The sequence below is a fragment of the Uranotaenia lowii genome, chromosome 3 (assembly GCF_029784155.1).
Source record: "Uranotaenia lowii strain MFRU-FL chromosome 3, ASM2978415v1, whole genome shotgun sequence".
Lineage (NCBI taxonomy): Eukaryota > Metazoa > Arthropoda > Insecta > Diptera > Culicidae > Uranotaenia > Uranotaenia lowii.
The window spans coordinates 172,387,836-172,407,829 of record NC_073693.1 but is presented as its reverse complement, the minus strand read 5'-3'; the positions used below and the strand labels follow the sequence as shown (position 1 = coordinate 172,407,829).

The window sequence follows — 19,994 nt, the reverse complement described above, 5'->3', positions numbered from 1 at the left end:
CTTCAAACATACCGGCACTTAGTAGGTATATAGGGGAGAATGAGAATACTTTATCCTTGTGGATACTTGATTCCTTCACTATATCTCGAAACTGGAATGTATTACAAATATCAATTGTTTTAAAAAAATGTGCCAAATAGAACAAAACAACAATACTGTTATTTCAACAAATTTGATGTTTCGAGTTATAGAACTTTGTATGAAAATCGAATTTGAAGATCTTTTTTTATCACTAAAATGTTTTCCCCATGAGAATTTAAAATAAAACTATTCAAATATTGAAATATGGCAATCGTTAGAGTATAATATGAAATTCATAATGCCATATTATCAAAGCAATAGTAAACTCTCATTTTTTTACGAAAATGTTTTCCAAAATGTATGTTATGGTTTCAATATCACGAAATAACAAATATTTGTCCAATAACTAATGTTTATCCAGTAATTATCTGTTAGAAAAAAACTCAAAATATTGTATTTATCTAAAAACTAGAAAATTGCGCCTTAAAGTATGTAATGAATTTAGGGCAGTAGACAAAGTTTTAATATTCTCTTTGTCTGATACTTACAAACTGTGGAATAACAACTACATAATATGAAAAAAAAAAGTCAACGGACCCTGGATCTTTGGAATTAAGGATCAAGTCTCATTTAACTTAAAAAAATGTCACAATTTTTTGTCTCACGAAAATGCTCCTAGTTGATCTACGGATTCATATATCGTTCTAACTTTCGGAGCATATAAACTTGAAACTACACGCTGTTAAAAAAGCAAAAGACGGCAAGTTGCCAAAATTTCCCAAAAAGATATGATGAAAATAAGAAAAGGGGATCAATTACCCCCATCTCCCCTATCCATGGTTGGTCGGCTCCTCTCAAACAACACAGAGCCGGCAGAAAACAACACTATTGTCATTTCGGCTTCCGAGTGTAATTCTCTTTCGCTGATCGTGCTCCTCTCATTATCCGAGTTTACACTCGGAGGACTCGGACTCGGAGTGAGTGAGAGAAATAGAATTCTAGCCATAAGCGCGTTTCAGTCTGCACCTCAGTGTAAATGGAAAAAAAATATTTAAACAACATTTTTTTTCAGCTGTTCTGGATTTTTTTCATGCAAAAATATCAAAGGTGGCATTCGGAGCATAGGTGCCAGGTGGTTTCGTCAAAAAATCAGGACACCGCGAAGAAAAAAAAACAGAATTTTTCAGGACACCAGTAGATTGGTGGAAATAAAATACAGCTCTTCTTAGATTGGATAAATGAAGGCGGATTACCAGAGCTGTAGGCGCTTTAATTCATGTAACAGAAGAGATCACCTTCTTAGCTGGCTTGCAGTTTATATCAAAAAACGCCGTTTAGATAAAATCTGAACCGAAGATTACCGTCGGCTCAAGAGGTTAAACTGTTTTATTACAAATTCGTTTGGTGTTCTCATCATTTAACTACGAATTCAATTCTAGTTTAGATTAATTTTTTCAAAAATCAGGACAATTCAAGTTTTTTTGAAAAATCAGGACGGCCTCTCGAAAACTAGGACAAATCCTGAAAAATCAGAACCTTTGGCACCTCTGGTTTGGAGAGCAGCGGCTCTTCTCAACTACTCAACACAAAGCGCAATAGATTTTTCCGGAAAATGGAATTCACTTCATCAGCTCTTGCTCACTCTTATGTGTTGACAATCTCTCTCTTGATTGCAGTGGATTTATCAATCCCGCACAGCTTGAGGGGAGGATACGAATAAAATTGCATTCGCTTTCACTGAACAAGCCGATTTGAGGAGTTCTGCCATCCATGCCCCTCTTCATACCGAGCTGCAAAATGACGGCAAATACCTTTTTTGCTTTAAATTTCCTCTCTTCTCTACCGATTTCTACAAAATTTATAGTTTTGAAAAGCTTGTTATTCAGCAAGTACTTCACTCTTTTATGTATCTTTTTTTGTCAAGCATCGTACCGCCAATGCAGTTACATCACTAGAACCGGTATGAAATTTATTCTCTTTTGCATGTAGTTCTATAGCCTAAACCTTACGATAACATTTTCAAAATCCAGTGCAAAGCTGAATTCAGGCATAGCAATTTTTTCAGAAAATGCAGATTGATAATACGTTCATAAGACCTTTGAAGGCTCTCGAAAAGTCGTCATAAATGTTGTGTTTCGTATTTATAAAATCTAAAGTTGCCAAAATGTAACAAATTACATCAACTTTCCGATTCTTGTTTAAAAAGAAATTTACTGTGACTGGAATAGCTTTGGTGGTTGATTGATTGAAAAGTACGGGTTTCACACATTTTTTTTTTACATTTTTTGTGGCCATGATCTTAAAAAAAATTCAAAAAAAAAACTATATATGCAACATATAGATTCTAACTCCGGCTTAATAAGGCACTTAGTGAATTTTTTTCGAGCATTCAATAACTGAATTACACAGTTTTTGCCTAAGCATGTTTTAAAAAAATCATGGAGTTTCAATAACTTTGGAATAAATTTTGTAGCTGAAAATTGTCTGAGAATCATATTTGAGTCACAATAAAAGCTTTCCAAAACTATAAATTTTGTAGAAATCGGTTAAGAAACAAAAGAGTTTTAGCCAGAAAAATTATTTTTCGTCATTTGACTGCTCGCGGTAGGAATAGGTATAGCACATGCGTTATTCAAAAACAACGAAACTTATAAAAATTTTAAAATGCAACAATACTTGCATTTTAAAAATAAAACTAGTCCTGTAGTTAAATGTTAGGCGTGATCATCATTTAAAGTTCAAAAACCGTCATTTGACCGCATCCTGTACGTTTAGTGCTAAAAAAAATGAGAATGATTTTTGTTGTGCAAGGGGAAATTAAACAAAATAAGTTTAACTGACACTTTCAAAAAAAAAAAAAAATACAAGATAACCAAATTCCCATACCTTGTTATTCACTAATAGGATGTCCAAATTTTTTTTATTTTTTTATATTTCTTCAGTATTGAAAATCGCTCTTTTCCAATAGATTCGTTTAAGTTCGCATTTATGACGTTAAAATTAAAGTGTTTTGGAGACTTAAGATCAGTGCTCAATTCTACATAATGATATATTTCATCAAAATATTTAAAAAAAAATTACATATAGATATTTATTAGCCGCAGCCCGTGGCGTAGAGGATAGCCAGTCTTCTAAGCCAGCGGGCATGAGATCGAATCCCGGTCACGGCATACATAGTACACCTTGGGCTGTTGGTTTTAGCATTTGTAAGATGCTAGCCGTCATATCCTCGAAAGATGTACGCTTTTTTTTAACTGTTAAGAAAAAAAGGAATCTCTTCGAGGAAACATCAAGTTTAATTGAGATCTTGTATGTATGTGTTTTTGTTTTTTTTTTTTAAGCTTTGAATGAAAATTTTAAATTTAAACATTTTTACACTTGCCATAAAGTGTTTTGGTTGTTTTTATTGCCACAAATAGCAATAAAGTTTTTGAAAACGAGTTTTAATTTTGTATGGAGATTTGTATGGGATAAAAAAAATTTGCATTCATACTAAATTGAATGAAATGAAACACATCTTACCTATGGGCAACCTAGGGGATTGGAGCCAAAAGTTCTTCGGTCGATACCGGTAATCGAACATAGTGCGTCTGGGTTACCAGACTCGCGCCAGCCCATCCGCTAGACCACATCAGCGCTATACCATACATTTTTGTATGGTCGGGTACATAAAAAATGATACATATATCGGTTGAAAAAACCTACACAAATTTGAAATTTTTCCACAGGTTTTTTTTCTTTCAAAAGTCAAAGAATGATAATTTAAAAAAAAATTTTAATGATATTTCGGGGAATGCTTAGTGAAAATTATTAAGAAAGAATTTGAGATTGAAATGAAATGACTATATAAAGCAGAGCTTCTACCTATAAATGTTGAAATTTTGCCACAATGATTCGACGAATTTGCGTATTTTAGCGGCTTAAATGTTCAAATACATATGGAGGTACATGTATGTAAAGTTTCTATCTTTAGTATACTTGCAATGCAATGCGTAGAAATATATTTAAGCTTCTGATAGCTGATCCTCAGATTTTCACCTGAAATATGTGTATTGATTTTTTTCTTCGACTTTGAATAGCATAAAAATAAATGGTAGTAGCTGAATATTGTTTGAGTTACTTTATAAGGTTTCCAAAACTATAGGCTATGTATAAAACGGTTGGAAAACTAGAGAGATACAGCGGATTTAGTCAAGATAAAGAGTATCAAATTAATACTCCTAACAGTTGAACAAGTTAAAAAACCTGGGACGGATTAGGATTAAACTATAATATGCAATCAAAAGTTGACTAACGTAGAAACTAAAATCACTCGCAGTCTTCCAGGAAGTTGTTTCTTCTTTAAACGTTTAATTTAAGGGGGGAGTAGGGTCCAACCCTTTCAAAAAATCGATTTTTTATTTTTTTTTTTTAATTTCCTATTGTAAATCACTTCAAGAATGTTGTGTCAAATTTTCAAGTCAATCGAAGCAAAACTGTAGAAATTATAGGCCTTTATCTCCTCTTATAGGCGTTTATTCTCTTATCAAAGCAGAAAATTCAAACGCGTTTTTCTCGAAAGCACATTTTTAAAGTCCGTGGGCATCGTCATTTGAAAACTACTTCACCGATTCTTTTCAAATTTGGAACATATTTTCTACATATAAAATACCAAAATGCCGATTTTTTTCGTGAAAAATCGTAGTTTTTACTTCAAACAGCCACAAAAATTTCATAAAAAATTTTTTAAGTTAAATAAAATCGTTGGGGTCCAGAAAAACATCTATTAAAAATATTTTGCTCTGATTTTTTGACTTCAGATGATTCTGTGCTGAGATACTGTGTCCACCGCAAATCCTGTTTTTTAAAAGGCATCCTCCAAAGTGCTCCGTCACCGGCTTATTTTTCAATATTTTTCTACGAAAAAAACTACTAAATGTTCTTTTAACAATGCTTTGTATAATGCAAAAAATTTTAATACATTTGTTTGAACGATAGCTCATAAAAAATTCGTGAAAATGGTGTTTTTTTTTACCCGTTAGACCCTACTCCCCCCTTAAATGGCTAATTAATATTCTACAGTTGTGCCAAAAATATTCAAAATTATTATGTATGGTTTTCCAACAATTTGAAACGAATAAACTCGCCTAGGTTTAAAAAACTCGAGTTTTAAGAAAATAAATTATTTTTTTTTTTATAATTTTTTTTTATTGGCTTTACCTCTATAACATAACCGGCCAAGTGTTAATTACTCTTCTACTTACATGTCTATTTTACATTCAATTACAAAATTAGCTATCGTTTTATATAATTCAATGTCTTTCTTTTTTAGTATCAAATGAATATCGGGTGGAATTCCTTTTTTCATTAAAATTCGCCAAATAGGTCTACGAAGATTTTCAAATCTGCTGCATGCGAAGATAATGTGATCAGGATCTGCGATGGATTCGCCACAACTGCACGTCGCGTCCAATAGGATACCATTTCTAGTCAGATGAGCAGGGAGCCGTGAGTGATTTGATATTAATTTGGAAAGGATTACAATTTGTCTGCGGTTGAGATCCAAGCTACTAAACCATGGTTGGAGCGAAACGTTAGAGATGATGCTGTGACAGAAACGTCCTTTAGTTCCTGCATTCCACTTTGCTTGCCATTTGTGCACTGTTGTACGCCGAATCGGAAACTGGATGTCGAATGATGTTAAAATATAATCTGCTGTACCACCATTGATGCACGCACTTTTCGCCTCTTGATCTGCCAACTCGTTCATTGGAATACCTCTGTGAGACGGAACCCATATCAGATGGATCTCGTGCCCCATTCTTTGTCCTTCAAGAATGGAAGCTTTTATATCGTACCAAGCAACGGGATATTTTTGATTGATGTTGATTTTTTGAAGGCTCGTGAGACAACTCAAACTATCGGTTAGAATAATATACTGAGCAACAGGAAGGCTTACGATCATTTTCGCAGCATGCCTGATTGCTAGAAGCTCTGCCATATAAACTGATGCTTTACTGTCGAGTTTGATCCCTTCTGCAGGCGCTCCAAAACTATTTACCACAGCATAACCTGTGCCGTGTATATCTTTCGACCCGTCAGTTGCCAAGATTTTCGCGTTGGCATACACTTCCAAGAGATAGTTTGAAACCAAATCAGCTGCCGATGAGTTCTGGTGTTCTGAACATAACCGTTTAACAGTGAGATCAATGGATATTATTGTTCTTACAACTTCACGGTTGACCATGTAGCATGGGAGATTATTTAGAGGCTGTTCAAGTGGAATAAATTCGTTAAGCATTCTTATGGCGCGGTGTATTCCCGTAGCCACTAAGCCACCTTCCAAGATCGGTCTGGAGTATTGACCATGCCAAGAAGAAAGTGACGCTCTTTTATTTACAAAACGCATGACAGCAAGTTCTCTTCTTTGTTGCAGCGGAATAATACCAGCCATCACTTCGAGTGAACCTGTGTGGGTGGTTTTTGTGGAGCCCAAACAGATTCGAATTCCTGCCCATTGTAGTCTATCCAAAACGATGGCTTCTTTTTGTGTTAACTCCGTCATAAATATGGAACCGTATTCCAATATTGATCTCACACATGACTTGAAAATAGCTAACATTGCTGCTGGATGTGCTCCCCATGACTGGCCCGATATGCTTCGTAGAAAGTTAAGATACGGAGCCGTACGTTTTTGTACCTCTCTAATATGACACGACCACGACAGATTTCGTGTGAGGTACATGCCGAGTAACCTCAGGGATCTGACGTATTCCAAAGTGCAACCGCCGATATTTATTTCTGGGGGATTATCGCATTGTTGTGTCGAGATCAGAAGGCACTTACATTTCGTGGGCGAAAGTTCTAACCCAAGGTCGAAAATATTTTCCACAACTATATCCACTGCCCTTTGGAGAGATTCGCAACTATGCTCCAGCGAGGTTCCTCTTACAGCAATTGTTGTGTCATCGGCGTAATTTACGGTTATCACATCAGGAGGGACACTGTTGATCAATCCACTGATCACAACATTAAAGCATAACGGACTTAGTGGAGATCCCTGAGGAAGGCCTTTCCACGTTGTCCTAGATATTGAATCTAATCCATTTGAAATGCACAAATTCCTTTCTTCAAAAAGATGGAAGATACTTCTTACTAGGCATTCAGGGACTGTTAATGAGCGTAATTCGCGGACCAGAACATTAATTTCCACGTTGTCGTAGGCGGCTTTGATATCGAGGCTACATATCACCACATGCTCTCTTCTTTTCAAAGCTAAAGAAGCTTCATTAATCAGGGGAAACAACGCATCCATTGTTCCTCGTCCTTTCCTAAAACCGTTGATAGCTGAAGGGAATAAGTTGTTGTTTTCGATGAAATGTTCTAGTCGATCTTTGATTATGAGTTCATACACTTTGCGAAAACATGAAGCTAACGCGATTGGGCGAACAGCAGAAGGAGAAATCGGATCATGACCACTTTTAGGAATCGGTACAATTTTAAAGGTTTTCCAGCTTTCCGGAATTCTTCCTGAAGCAAAAATTTGGCAATAGATTTTTCGCAACTGACTAAGCGCCGCCCATGGGAGATGATTTATGACGGAATATGGAACACCATCCAAACCAGGAGCCGAATATTTACCGATTTTTAAAACTGCTTGAATATCCGATACTGAGAATGGTAAACCAGTTTGAGGGCAACACGAACATTGTAGAAAAGCCGGGGGTGGATTTTTGGCAGATGAGGGAGCCAACTTGTCCAAAACATCGTTGGCCAAATTGTCCGAAATTCTAAGGTTTTTTGATGGCTCTCCGCGCCCTTTGAATCTTCTAGCCATCCTCCATAAGGTTGTGAGGGACGTAGAACTATCACAACTATCACAAAAATGTTGCCAACTTTTCCTCTTCTTCTCGCGTACCAAATTTCTGAACCTTCGTTCTGTATTAGCGTACCCTTCGTAAGCTTCGGTTGACAGCTCTCGTTTCCAAGCGCGGAAAGCAACTCTGGTGGCTTTCTTCGCTTCTGTTAGCTCTTCGTCCCAATAGGGTTGCGGTATTCGGCGAGTGTGGTTCGAGTTTACTGATGGACAGGATCTGCGCAGTGCTTGCCAAATCAGCTCAAAGAAGACATCAAAGCTATCCGGTTCTCCATTTTCGACGAATGATTCCTCGAGGCTTCCGGTAAAACGTTCCCAGTCGATTTTCCGAACATTGATTCCAGAGTAGAATTTCATCGCGCATGTAGTACTCGAATGAAAAACTATCGGAAAATGATCGCTTCCATTTGGTGAATCCAAAACCTCCCAGTCGAAGCACAAACTAAGGCTCGAAGAAACCAGCGTGATATCAATTGCGCCCCACGACCGGTTTACATCAAACCTAGTTGGCTGACCATTGTTGAGAATGACGAGATGAGATGTTTCGATGGCTTGATGAAGACGGTCTCCACGTGTGTTTCCATGATCGCTTCCCCATAGGTGATGTTTTGCGTTAAAGTCTCCTCCAATGATGCACGGTTTCGGAACGGTTGATAAAAAATTATCAAACTGAGTCTGCGATATGTTGGCTTGCGGGTGTATGTACACAGATACAATAGTGATCAACCCGGAGATGTATTTGATCTGGCAGGCAACGGCTTGAATATCCGCTGACAGTGCAATAGGAAATGCTACGGGATTCAGTTCTGAACGAATCGCGATGGCTACGCCCATCGAGTTTCGTCTGTGATCTTTACGAAAAATGGTGTGCTGCGGTAGACTAAAGTTTGTGTGATTGTCGAGATGTGTTTCACTCAAAAGCGAAATATTGATATTGTGTGTATTTATGAGCTGGATTAAAGATGAGCGTTTACTATTTATCCCTCTACAATTCCATTGTAGACATTGCAGAGGAACGGTGGCTGTTAAAGTGCTCGGTGTGGTGTTTTTCATAATCTGAGATTAGCAAAATATCCTTTCATTTTATCACTTACAACATCCGAAATTCTCTCCAAAACCATTTGTTGAATTTTTTGTCGAGTTTCAACATCTTCCTCAGGAACTTCCAGAGCCTCTGCAACGATATCGATGACCTCAGTAGATTCAATCGTCGATCAGATCGAATCGCAAACCCCGTCAGAAATGTTAACTTCAAGTTGGGGAAGCTCATCGTCCGAATCGACATTATGACGACGTTTGCTGGAAGGATTAGACCCATTCTTGTCAACATTACTTGTTTGGCAAGCAACTGCCACGGTGGATTTTGTTGTTGGTTGGGAGATGATAGTTAGTGAGTTTGATGATTCATTTGAAGTTGTTCCACAAAACCAATCGACACGTCCTTGTGAAAAAGTGTCGCGCCGCTCTTTATCGGTTTTCTTTTTTTGAATTATTTTCGGACAAAGCTTGTGATCATTGGCCCGATGGGAGCCCAAACAGTTAACGCACTGGGGCTCACTATTTTCACATGCATGATCTTCGCCGCCCACTTGCTCCAAGCATTGGTTACAGCGTTTAGCACTCTTGCATCCTTTTTTATCATGTCCCAAGCGCCAGCAGTTACCACACTGGCGGACAGGATAAATGTACTGCTTAACAGAATAAAGCACTCTATTCAACTCGATGTGAGTAGGTAAACTCTGCCCAGCGAAAGTAAAAATCACCGTAAACAGGGCTTCCTCTTTATCATCAGCTAATTTTCTAAGCACACGACGAGCATGAACTATCTCCGGGTTATCAACTTGATTCGACTTGCGTTTATCGTACGCATTAGCAAACTTCAATTCTTCATCACAAATATCCGGCTCAATATAGGCTACCCCAAGGCACTCCACCAGCCGTTGGGGGATAAAAAAACGCACTTCATTTGAGGTACCGATGCCTGCTATTTCATTAGCAGCATCCCTCGATCGCATCAAAATTTTCATTTTGGTTTTAGAAACCGGCATAGCACGTATAAAATCGTCACCAAATTTCTTCACCAGACTTTTAGCAATCTTCGCAGCAGATATATTTCCGACATTTGTTTCAGCCATAACGAGATATGGCCCAGCATAATTTTCGTGATATTTCCGCACTCGAACTTCATTTTTCGATGACCTTGGTGTATCGTTGTGGGTCATTGCACCGCTCGACAATAGCGTGTGGAAGGAGAGAAGAAAAATAAATTAGATTTCGATTCAGCTCACACACACGATGTGCAACGTACCGTAGTTCAAACGAGACTGAAGAAAATAAATTATACATCGAATGTTAATTAAGTGCAATATAACAATATGTAAATAAATATACGCCAAAATTGAAATACCGTGAATAGCTCGAAACTTTTGAATAGGAGTTCATCTTCTAGCAAGGTATAGCTCAATCAAAGCATTTTATGTTTGTTTTCGTGTTCACTGTGTTCAGTCAAATACTTTTAAAACCTATCCCAACAAGTCGACCTCACACCGACTGCCAGCCGAAAGTCTGCTGCTCATTTATGAATTTGTGGAAGTTTATTTCGGTTGTATGTTATTATACTTTTGTTCGCATTCATTATAATTTTGTTATTTTCGCCTCATTGTTCCTTTTTTGCAGTATGGAGTTCCCAATAAATTGTATTATATTGGTAATGGCTATGGTTTTAGTGCTAACTGTTTGTTTCAAGACCGCAATCATATCGATAACGGGTCCAGGTTAGTTTATTTTTGCACCATGCTTTCTTTTCAATTATTCTCGATAGAATACTCTTCAACTGTAGTAATTTTGCTTCCTTTCATTTCATCCCATCGTAGCCATTGGTAGATAAGTAGATAATGTGCATGTAAATTAGCTAATGATGATGACGTCTATTGCTCACTGATGAGATTGTATTTTCCCAATTGAAAAAATAGCATACTTACCCGCTCAAGTTCAAAAGTGCTGGACAAGGCCAACATCCAGGCGGCAGCAGCAGCAGCCGCAGCAGGAGCAAATCATCACATGAACACGGTTGGGGGCAAAACCACGGTCGATGGAATACCGTTATCCACCTTGAACTCGGCAACGGAACAAGGCCTGCCGGAGGACAGCGATGATTTCTGTACCGAGAGCAGCAAACTCAAGCAAACGGCCACGCTGCAGGAAATTTTCGATGCATTCAAAAATCCCACCCACGGAGTCGGATTTCTGGGCCCGGCTCAGAGTTTGCCGTCGTGTACGTTTGTGGCCTACGATGCCATCCATTGGTTGCAGAATCGCATCGAGGGGCCCTGCAATCCGTTGGAAATCTTGGAAGATATGCGGAAGTGAGTATAAGACAAATAATTATCTCTTCTGCGAGATTTGATGATGGTTGACCCAGTTTATGACAGCGAACTACTTAGTAACATATTGTGCGGACGCGATCTTCGAAAAAAGTCCACTTTCAAAAGATTTGATTTTAAATAAATTCTGGGTCCAAAAATGTTTACCAAAATTTATATATTGAATATCACTCACTTCAAAATGCAGATATTGAAATGATCAACTTCGATTAAATTTTTCAGGGCTCGTATGATCTGTCATGCCTCTGGGGAATTTTCCAAACCTGTCGTGGCCGGATTTTACCTGTACTACATCATGATGCAGGATAAGGAGTCGCGCGAGTACACTCCTCCACTAGGTGATCTGGAGGCATTCGAGAATGAGTGGATGGAGGTGGCGATGCAACTGCCCGAATTCGTTCGACCCATCGATCCGATTGATGTGGGAGTACCGGCTTTCCTTAGGGAGACCATAGATTTCGGTGAAGAGTTTTTCGACGGTTCCCTTTACAAGCAGACCCACCTAGATATCGATACGAACAACAAGTCTGATAGGACTGAGTGGGGTCATGCTCGGTATCACCAAAAGATGATTCCTGGACACGCATATGAAATAGTCGTTCAATGGATTACTGCTTCGGGACCCATAGTTAGCGATCTGATCAGTGGATGGTCTCGTCGGGCTCAAAGTTGTGGCTTTCAGCTGGTTTCCATACCGGCCGATCCGTTGGCTGAGCCTTTTACGGAAAAAAGTGATCCTTTGCGAGGACCCATATTCATTCCACTTGATATTGAGTGCCTGAAACAAGATCGAAGCTTTTTGTTTGAAGAATTTAGGAAAGAGACTTGGCCCAAAAGAATGCTTCTGTTTTTGGAAGCAATTGTATCTAGGTTTGGTTTCATGAGATGTGCAGTGGAAACTAAGACCGGTTCCAATCAGGCTTCCCTCGACTATCAGTACGTTCATTGCACGGGGAACATGTTCATCTTAGTTCCGAACCCTAACCATGGTTTGAAATCCCGCCAACGGCTGGCATCCGGTGGAAAAACCATGAAAAAACCTACCAATTTTATAAATCGTTACTCGGCGTCGTACGAATCACAGATGGGGAATAACATGTCTGCTGCCGCTCACGAAGCCTACATCACGCGACATGTTACCGGGAGCAAAAACAAGGAAGATTGTGATATGATACGGAGAACCGGGTTCCTTTGGTCCTGGAACCATATGATTCCGAACAAAAAGTGGAAATCGCTGGTTATCTCGCAGAGCGATGATCTTTTCCAGCTGCGCATGCTGCGAGACTTCAAGGACTTTTGCTCGAACCAAGATCAACGATTGGTTAACTTTTGGGAGGAGTGCTGGGAGGCCAAAGAAAAGTCATCGATGGAAAGAACCTAGACCGGGGAACATGGGTGGTGATATTCTTGGTGAAAAAAAAAACACCGGCGTTTTCATTACGTTCGAATTTTATTCATCGGAATCGAAGTCACTTGTTTATATGTACAAAATACCATTAAAAGTGCCGTTAGTTTTTTTAGTAAAATTCGTTGCTAAGTTCTCATTTTCTAGTAAAATAAAATATTTATATAAAGCTACGAGATGTATATTACTACTGTTGTATATCCTGAAAAGTGTTTCACTCTCAACCAAAAGAAAAATCCATTATTATTAAAGCTTTGAGACAACGTTTGTCAATGTTTTTGCATCGGATTTAGAGATATTCGTGTTTTTTTCTCGCGAAGATATATGATTTATAATTACCTATAAGTCTTGTTTTATCTTTTATTGAAACCAATTGCTATACATCAAGTTCGATTGGATAAGTGATTTCATCATTGCACATAATTAATTTGCGCAAACCCAAGAACACTTTTAAAAGCCATGAACCACTTGGCGCTCATGCTCTACTCAGCCTTCGTTCAAATAAACTCAATCGATATGCCTATATGGTTAGAATTTTGAACTTTGGTATCACAAAAATGATGAGACTAAGGGGCTTATTCTGCGACGCGAGTGACGTGACTCACGAAATTTCACTTCTTCATCCTGACTCCAGGAAATGCTTTAGCAAAGAAATTTGTGTATCGATTAGTTCTGAGGACCAATATCAGCTCATCCGAACGAAAATCTCGAGACTAGAGAGGCTATTTAAGCCAGCAACACGATATGAAATTTCGTGAGTCACGTCACTCGCGTCGCAGAATAAGCCCCTAAGTCACATAGTTCGATTGTTGATGATTGTCGTCTTCATACAGTATAGATATATCGTATTCGTTGTTAAGTTATAGGAAGCTTAGCTTAGTGATAGATTTTCCATTTTCTAGGTTGATTTCAGAGTTTTTGATTACACAAATACAAATTATTATCATGTGAAGTGTCAATGTCAGAGGTAACCACTTGAAGATTTACGATTATGATACGATGAGGGACTAAACATTTACAGATTATCTTATTAACTCGATTATTGTCAACAAGATTTTAACCTTCCAAAGCCGTTCGCAAAATATCCCTTTCGAGGAAATTTGAGATGTAGTTTGATTTCGTTCTCCTGGCTGTAAATGTTGACCGATTTTGATGATAAAGGGTGATACGGTCAAAATTTTGTCAATATCAACTTGACGTATTTCTTTCAATTTTGCATTTAAAAAACCTGAACACCCCTCATTTTGAAGGTGTGTATGTGTGTGTAGAATGTTGCTCCTATTTTGATTTTGGAATTCACTCTTCAGTTGTCAAAATGCCGTCCAAGGAAGAAGAGCAGCGTATCAAAATTTTGCTCGCGCATCGCGAAAATCCGAGCTACTCGCACGCAAAGCTGGCAAAATCGCTAAAAGTTGCCAAATCAACCGTTACAAATGTAATTAAAGTGTTTGGGGAACGTTTGTCGACAGCCAGGAAGTCTGGATCGGGGGGGAATCGAAAACCTTAAGCCGCTGAGACGACAAAGAGAGTTGCCGGTAGTTTCGAAACCCTAACCTCTCTCTCCGAGATGCCGCAAATAAGCTGGGTGTATCGTCTACAACCGTGCATCGTGCCGGACTATCGACTTACAAGAAGGTAGTGACTCCAAATCGCGATGATAAACAAAATACGACGGCCAAAGCGCTATCCCGGAGGCTGTACACGACGATGCTGACGAAGTTTGACTGCGTGGTAATGAACGACGAAACCTACGTCAAAGCCGACTACAAGCAGCTTCCGGGACAGGAGTTTTATACGGCAAAAGGAAGGGGGAAAGGTAGCAAATATTTTCAAGCACATGAAACTGTCAAAGTTCGCGAAGAAATATCTGGTTTGGCAAGCCATCTGTACTTGTGGCTTGAAAAGCAGCATTTTCATAGCTTCCGGGACTGTCAACCAAGAAATTTACGTGAAAGAGTGTTTGAATAAACGTCTGCAAAAAAAACTGTTAAGGACGAGCAGCAGTTCAAGGCAAACTGGCTTTCTGCGGCGAAGAAGGTGGACAAGGTGGCTGTACAAAATCTGATGGCAGGGGTTAAGCGTAAGGCCCGGCAATTCGAATTTGGAAATGCGGAAGCCTAACTGAATATTTTTCCTGAGTTTTATACTAATTAAACTTGAAAAAGAAATTTAATTCGAATTTTTTAAATAAACGATTTCACTGATTTACACGCGTTTTCCCTTGACCAAACTTTGGCCGTATCACCCTTTATTTATCCTTTTTAATAGATCTTTAATTCAATAATAAAAAACTGAAATACAGCCAATAGTTTTTGTTCCAATACTATCTGAAGCAAGCCTAAAACCCTTTGAGGTTTGCAAAGGTAATACTAATTTATTCTTCATGTAAATTTCGAAGGCAAACAATCTTGAATCTACAGGATAATTTTGAATCTTCCTTCAATATGAACAGGATAAATATTCTCCGCTTGTACAGAACATCTTGATAACTGTTTTCCTGCCCCGAGATCGTCTATAATTTTAGCTGTTGAAATTACAGGATGAAATTGTCCCCGAAAAAAACGATAAAATGTACATTCTGTTTGCCGAAGTGGACAACATACATTATGCGAAAAAATCTGTTGAGTGGTGCCCAGGGACAGGCATCCTCCTTAAAAGTGGGAGTCTAACGACAGTGAATTCCGCATGGAATACAGTAAAACTGAAATACAACCCAGAATTTTAAATGGAATAATCTATTCTTATTTGATAAGTTATCAAAACACAATGTTGGAGATCTTTTGTTTAATTTACATCAACCTAACTTTAGCAAATATGTTTCGATTTCATCAGATCCTTGTAGATACCGTTTAAATTTAATTACAAAAAAAACTCACATTAAATATAGTATTTACAATTCTCTATCAGCTAAGATCTTCGTTAAAAATATGTACAGTTTTGGATAATTCATCACATGGACGGATAAATCTTTTTTTTTATTACCTAAGAATTGTTAGTGCCGATTCAACCGCCAGAAGTGGAGATTAAATGAACCAATAAAACAAAACACACAAAACTTTTTACATAGTGGTCTCCGAGTCCGGTGGTGTGTGATAGTTGAGATTGTAGGCCGGTGGGCCACTGTTGAGGAACTGCATAGCACGAAGACTTTCGCGGGACACCGAACGTCGACTGGAAAGCTGCGGTATCGACGTGGGATCAACATGGGTAGTGGTTCCCGAATGATGCTGGGCAACCGATTGTTGTGCCGCTTGTAGCTGGCGGTGCTGATGCTGGTGATGTTGCTGCTGCTGTAACTGCTGTTGATTGGTGAGGCTGGCAAACACGTTTTCGCTAGTTCCGGTTGGGTTGGTCGCCTGTGGGATATTGAGGTTTCCTCCGGTGGTTGAGTACGAGCTTAGAGGTCGCGTGCCGTGGAAGTTCGAGTAGCTAGATCGAACCGATGGTGGTCGATTGTTGGTGTAGTATTCCTCGTTAAGTTCAGGACTGTGATTGAGATTGGAGGTCGAATGAAGGTACGTTGGATTCGAGTGTCCTCCGACTCCTCCTGGGTTCGAAGATGCCCACGAGGTCTGCTGTTGCAGTAGAGGGGATGAGGAATTCATGTTGTAGTATATTGGATCAATGGGACTTCCGTCCGGTAAAGTGGGGGTATGTGTGTTGTGCCTTGGTGGGTGGTTGAAAGTGTTGAGATTGTTGTTCGCCCCGTGACTGAAATTGTTGAGGATCGAAGCCGTTTGTTGACCCATGATGTAATCGTTGTTGAGCGATTTCAAATTCGATTCAGTAAGGTCCGAATTTTTGTTGTGCACAAACTGAGGAAATGTTTTGGTGAGCGTCATCGTGCCGGCACTTTGTTGGTTCATCAACTTGGTGACCGGATTTTGGTGTACTTTTCGGCGGGAATTTCGCACACTGTTCCGATTGTTCGAGTGGCTTCGTCGGCTGGTGGTACTTTGGCGACTCGTTGTGCCCCGTTGCATCACAGATCGGCGCTTCACACGCCGTGGGGTCATCGGTTTCGGACTGAGTGAAGATGGACCCCGCAGATCATCATCGTCGTCGCGGCTGCCCCTTATCGCATCTACTGGGCGGCTAAACTCGATCGAGTAGAGCGAGTGACGGTGCTTCGATTTTTTACTATTTCTGTTGGCTACGGTGCGCGATCGATCACCGGAAACAAAATCCGGACCACCGGATAGACCATTGTGTGGGAAGAAACAAAAAATAAGGGACAGAAAGAAATTTCCGAATTAGTTTGTGGAAACAAATATGTACATCATTAGGTGTTTCAAGTGATGGAAGGTGTTTCTGATGTGAATTTGATGGACTGTTTATCTCATGGGTGCGGTTACAATTCTGGCTAATTTTTAACTTTTCCTCCAACACTAAGGTATTCTACTGAAGATGCCTTTAAATTCCGAATAATGTTTGTTAAAATAAATAGCATGGCGATAAAAAATAATATAAATAACTACCTCTAATTTGTATGGTCAATTAGCAAAATAACCACGTGCGTTAAATCAAATTAATTGCCTCTGAAAACTAACTATTAATAACTTTCTTTCTTTCTATCAATTACTTCGGATTACCGAATGACTAAAATAAATATTTCGTAAGAGCAAGTTCACTGGTGTTGGGAAAAGTGGTAGAAATTTTAACATTTTGAAAATTTTACTAAATATGCATAAATGTTTTCAAGATCTTTTGGCGTTGTATTTTTTAACAGCACTGTTTCTATTTCAGCCGTATGTGATAGAAATATTGCTATTTTTGCATCACAGCATGCGAAACTACAACACGTGTTGTTAAAAAAACTTTAAAACGTTAAGATTTTCAAAATATGCAAAAAGTGATAAAATTTCTACCACTTTTTCCCAATACCAGTGGACTTGTTCTAATAGTCTTCTCTGGTAAAAAAATGAGCAGGCTTTGGGATTTCCGCTAATTATATTTTATCGTGGCATTAAAGTTTAGTCATTTTGAAATTTATTATGTTGAAAGTATAGGAAAATTGTACAAAGTGAGACTGAAACGAATTTTGTTTCGTAACGGGTAAATTGAATTTGAATTTAATCTTTTCGATTACAATAACAGTGATCTTATGAACAGTTTCAAAATGCTCAAATGCGCAAATGTCCGTCCCATTTGCGTTTTTTTATCATTTTTCAGTCTGTTAGGTGCTTAGGAATCAGTTTAACCATTTAATGCATAACTTTTTTTTCGAATGGCAGTAATTGATTCAGTGAAATAATAACATTTCAATTCGAATAACACAATTGCACAGGTTTGAAGTCGTTATTTTGAGTATTATAAAAGCTATGGCCCAACAAAATTGAAAAAATAATTTTGGAAATTCTTAATTAATTTCAATACGATTTTGCAAATTTCTTCTAAACCTTGTTAATTGGGCGCAGGAAGGTGTTTGTGATTGATTGAGATTAAAAAAAATTGTTAGAATTTGTAAATCTAAATAAATAACAGCAATTTTCCAAAAGCTACTTTTTCAAGAAAATAATTAGATTTGATTTTTGCAATTTTTCGCATAACCTCGTACTTTTTCCAACAAAAAGTTTGATTCTCAAAATTATATTAAACATAATATTTGTTTTCTCTTTTTCCATTGGATTTGAGTGATTTAAATTATCAAAATTATTGACATTTTTGAGTTTTCTTGATACGCGAACCGATAAAAATCACTTGTGAGTGGTACAAGCGCGTGAAATTTGTCAAATGGGACGAACTTGCTATGAGCGGCAGTATATTAGTTCCATTTAATGGTAGAACTGATATGAAGTTTTTGAAAAATTATAAACAATTTTATTTTTGAAAAACCTTAAGTTAATTTGAGACGTTTTTTGCCATTTTCTTGTTTTCTGGAAATTTTTACTGAGGTTACTTTGATCACCTGTAGGAAATTTATCAACAAAAATGCGTTTAGAAAATCTTCAATTACCTACCTATCTATTTACTATGGATGAAGTTCGTGTAGGTACTCAAACTGATTTCTTTATTTGAAGGCTAATATTTAAAACCGAGATGCTGTAATCCGGGGTAAGCTTGATCACTTTTTTCAATATTTTTTCGATTATTTTTTCTGTTAAGGGGAATGTGGCATTAGACTGAGTCGATTTGGGGTCATTTTTGAATTTCTCAAACAATGGGGTCTTAAAAGCTTCGTCTTGGTCCAAAACTCATCCATGATTTTTTGTAGAATTTTAAGGTAACGTTTACATGAGTAAATTTGAACTTTTAGGTTTGTATGGGAAAATTGAATATTATGTACTGAAAAATCAACATCTTTTTTGTTTCTTCTGTGGAACCGAGCCAGCGGACAGTTTTTGTGCCAATTTATAAAATTCCTAAGGGAAATTTCCCGCTGAACAAGTTTGTCGAAGACCGTAACCTCGTATCTTATTTAGCAAAACAGTTATTAGGTGTTGAATGAGGATATGTCTTTTGGCTTTGATAAACAATAAATTAAATTGACATCCCTGCAGGGCGCCTAGCGAGGTAATGCATGACTACTTTTCTTGAAATACTTTGCGAGGCTCCAGCAGTGATGTCAATTGAATTTGTTGTTTATCAATGCGAAAAGACATACCTCTGTTAAACAGCTAATAACTTTTTTGCCTAATAAGATACGATGTTACGGTCTTCGACAAAGTTGTTCAGCGGAAAATTTCCTTAAGGAATTTTTTAAATTGGCACAAAAACTGTTCGCTGGCTCGGTTCCACAGAAGAAACAAAAAAGACGTTGATTTTTCAGTACAAAATATTCAATTTTCCCATACAAACCTAAAAGTTCAAATTTACTCATGTAAATTTGAACTTTAAAAATTCTACAAAAAATCATGGATGAGTTTTGGACCAAGACGAAGCTTTTAAGACCCCAGGGTTCGAGAAATTCAAAAATGACCCCAAATCGACTCAGCCTAATGTGGCATGTTTCATATTTTTAAAACCAATGCTGGACTCCTATGAACGTAAAACATGGCTGCAGAAATTTATTAGACTACTTTGAATTCTATTCAAAAATCGATTTCGTCTCTCTTTAGAATTTGATGCTTTGGGAGAACATTGATCAGTCTCTATTTTGACAGTTTTAATACAGACAAAGTTTTAACGATTTTTCTCGGTTATAAAGGATACAAAACACCTTAATAATATTTACAAATGCTAAGGAGTGTATTCGAAAAAATGCGTGTTTGTTTTGTAAATAAGGCCGATGATAAGTGAGTGCGATGCGATGCGAACCGGCGAATGCGATTGAATGCGGCGAAGCACATTTGATGAAAATGTATGTGAATCGCTTAATCCTGACATACTC

At 38.0% G+C, this 19,994-nt stretch overlaps 3 protein-coding genes across 8 annotated transcripts in view; 1 reads left to right on the top strand and 2 right to left on the bottom strand.

The window, feature by feature from the left end:
- The window catches only part of LOC129755127 (GATOR complex protein Iml1), a 34,759-nt gene extending 21,912 nt beyond the window's left edge, over window positions 1-12,847 (top strand). For 4 of the 6 annotated variants that reach the window (XM_055751465.1, XM_055751462.1, XM_055751464.1 and 1 more), the window contains 2 exons: window positions 10,849-11,241; window positions 11,482-12,847. In XM_055751465.1, coding sequence (XP_055607440.1) covers window positions 10,849-11,241; window positions 11,482-12,640 — 1,552 coding nt within the window. In that variant the 3' untranslated portion in view covers window positions 12,641-12,847. Of the gene's footprint in view, window positions 1-10,552; window positions 10,651-10,848; window positions 11,242-11,481 lie in introns of all 6 variants that reach the window. The other 2 variants (XM_055751463.1, XM_055751466.1) reach the window with 1 other exon arrangement.
- A 2,876-nt stretch (window positions 12,848-15,723) lies between these two features.
- LOC129752848 (probable serine/threonine-protein kinase DDB_G0280111) lies at window positions 15,724-16,680 on the bottom strand. The gene has a single exon (XM_055748633.1). It carries the CDS (start codon window positions 16,678-16,680, stop codon window positions 15,724-15,726), a length of 957 nt encoding a protein of 318 aa, XP_055604608.1.
- Window positions 16,669-19,994, bottom strand: part of LOC129755128 (sodium/potassium-transporting ATPase subunit beta-1-interacting protein) — a 197,072-nt gene continuing 193,746 nt past the window's right edge. The window contains exon 7 of the mRNA XM_055751468.1: window positions 16,669-16,817. Within this exon, the coding sequence (XP_055607443.1) occupies window positions 16,805-16,817 (13 nt within the window). The 3' untranslated portion in view covers window positions 16,669-16,804. The remainder of the gene's footprint in view (window positions 16,818-19,994) is intronic.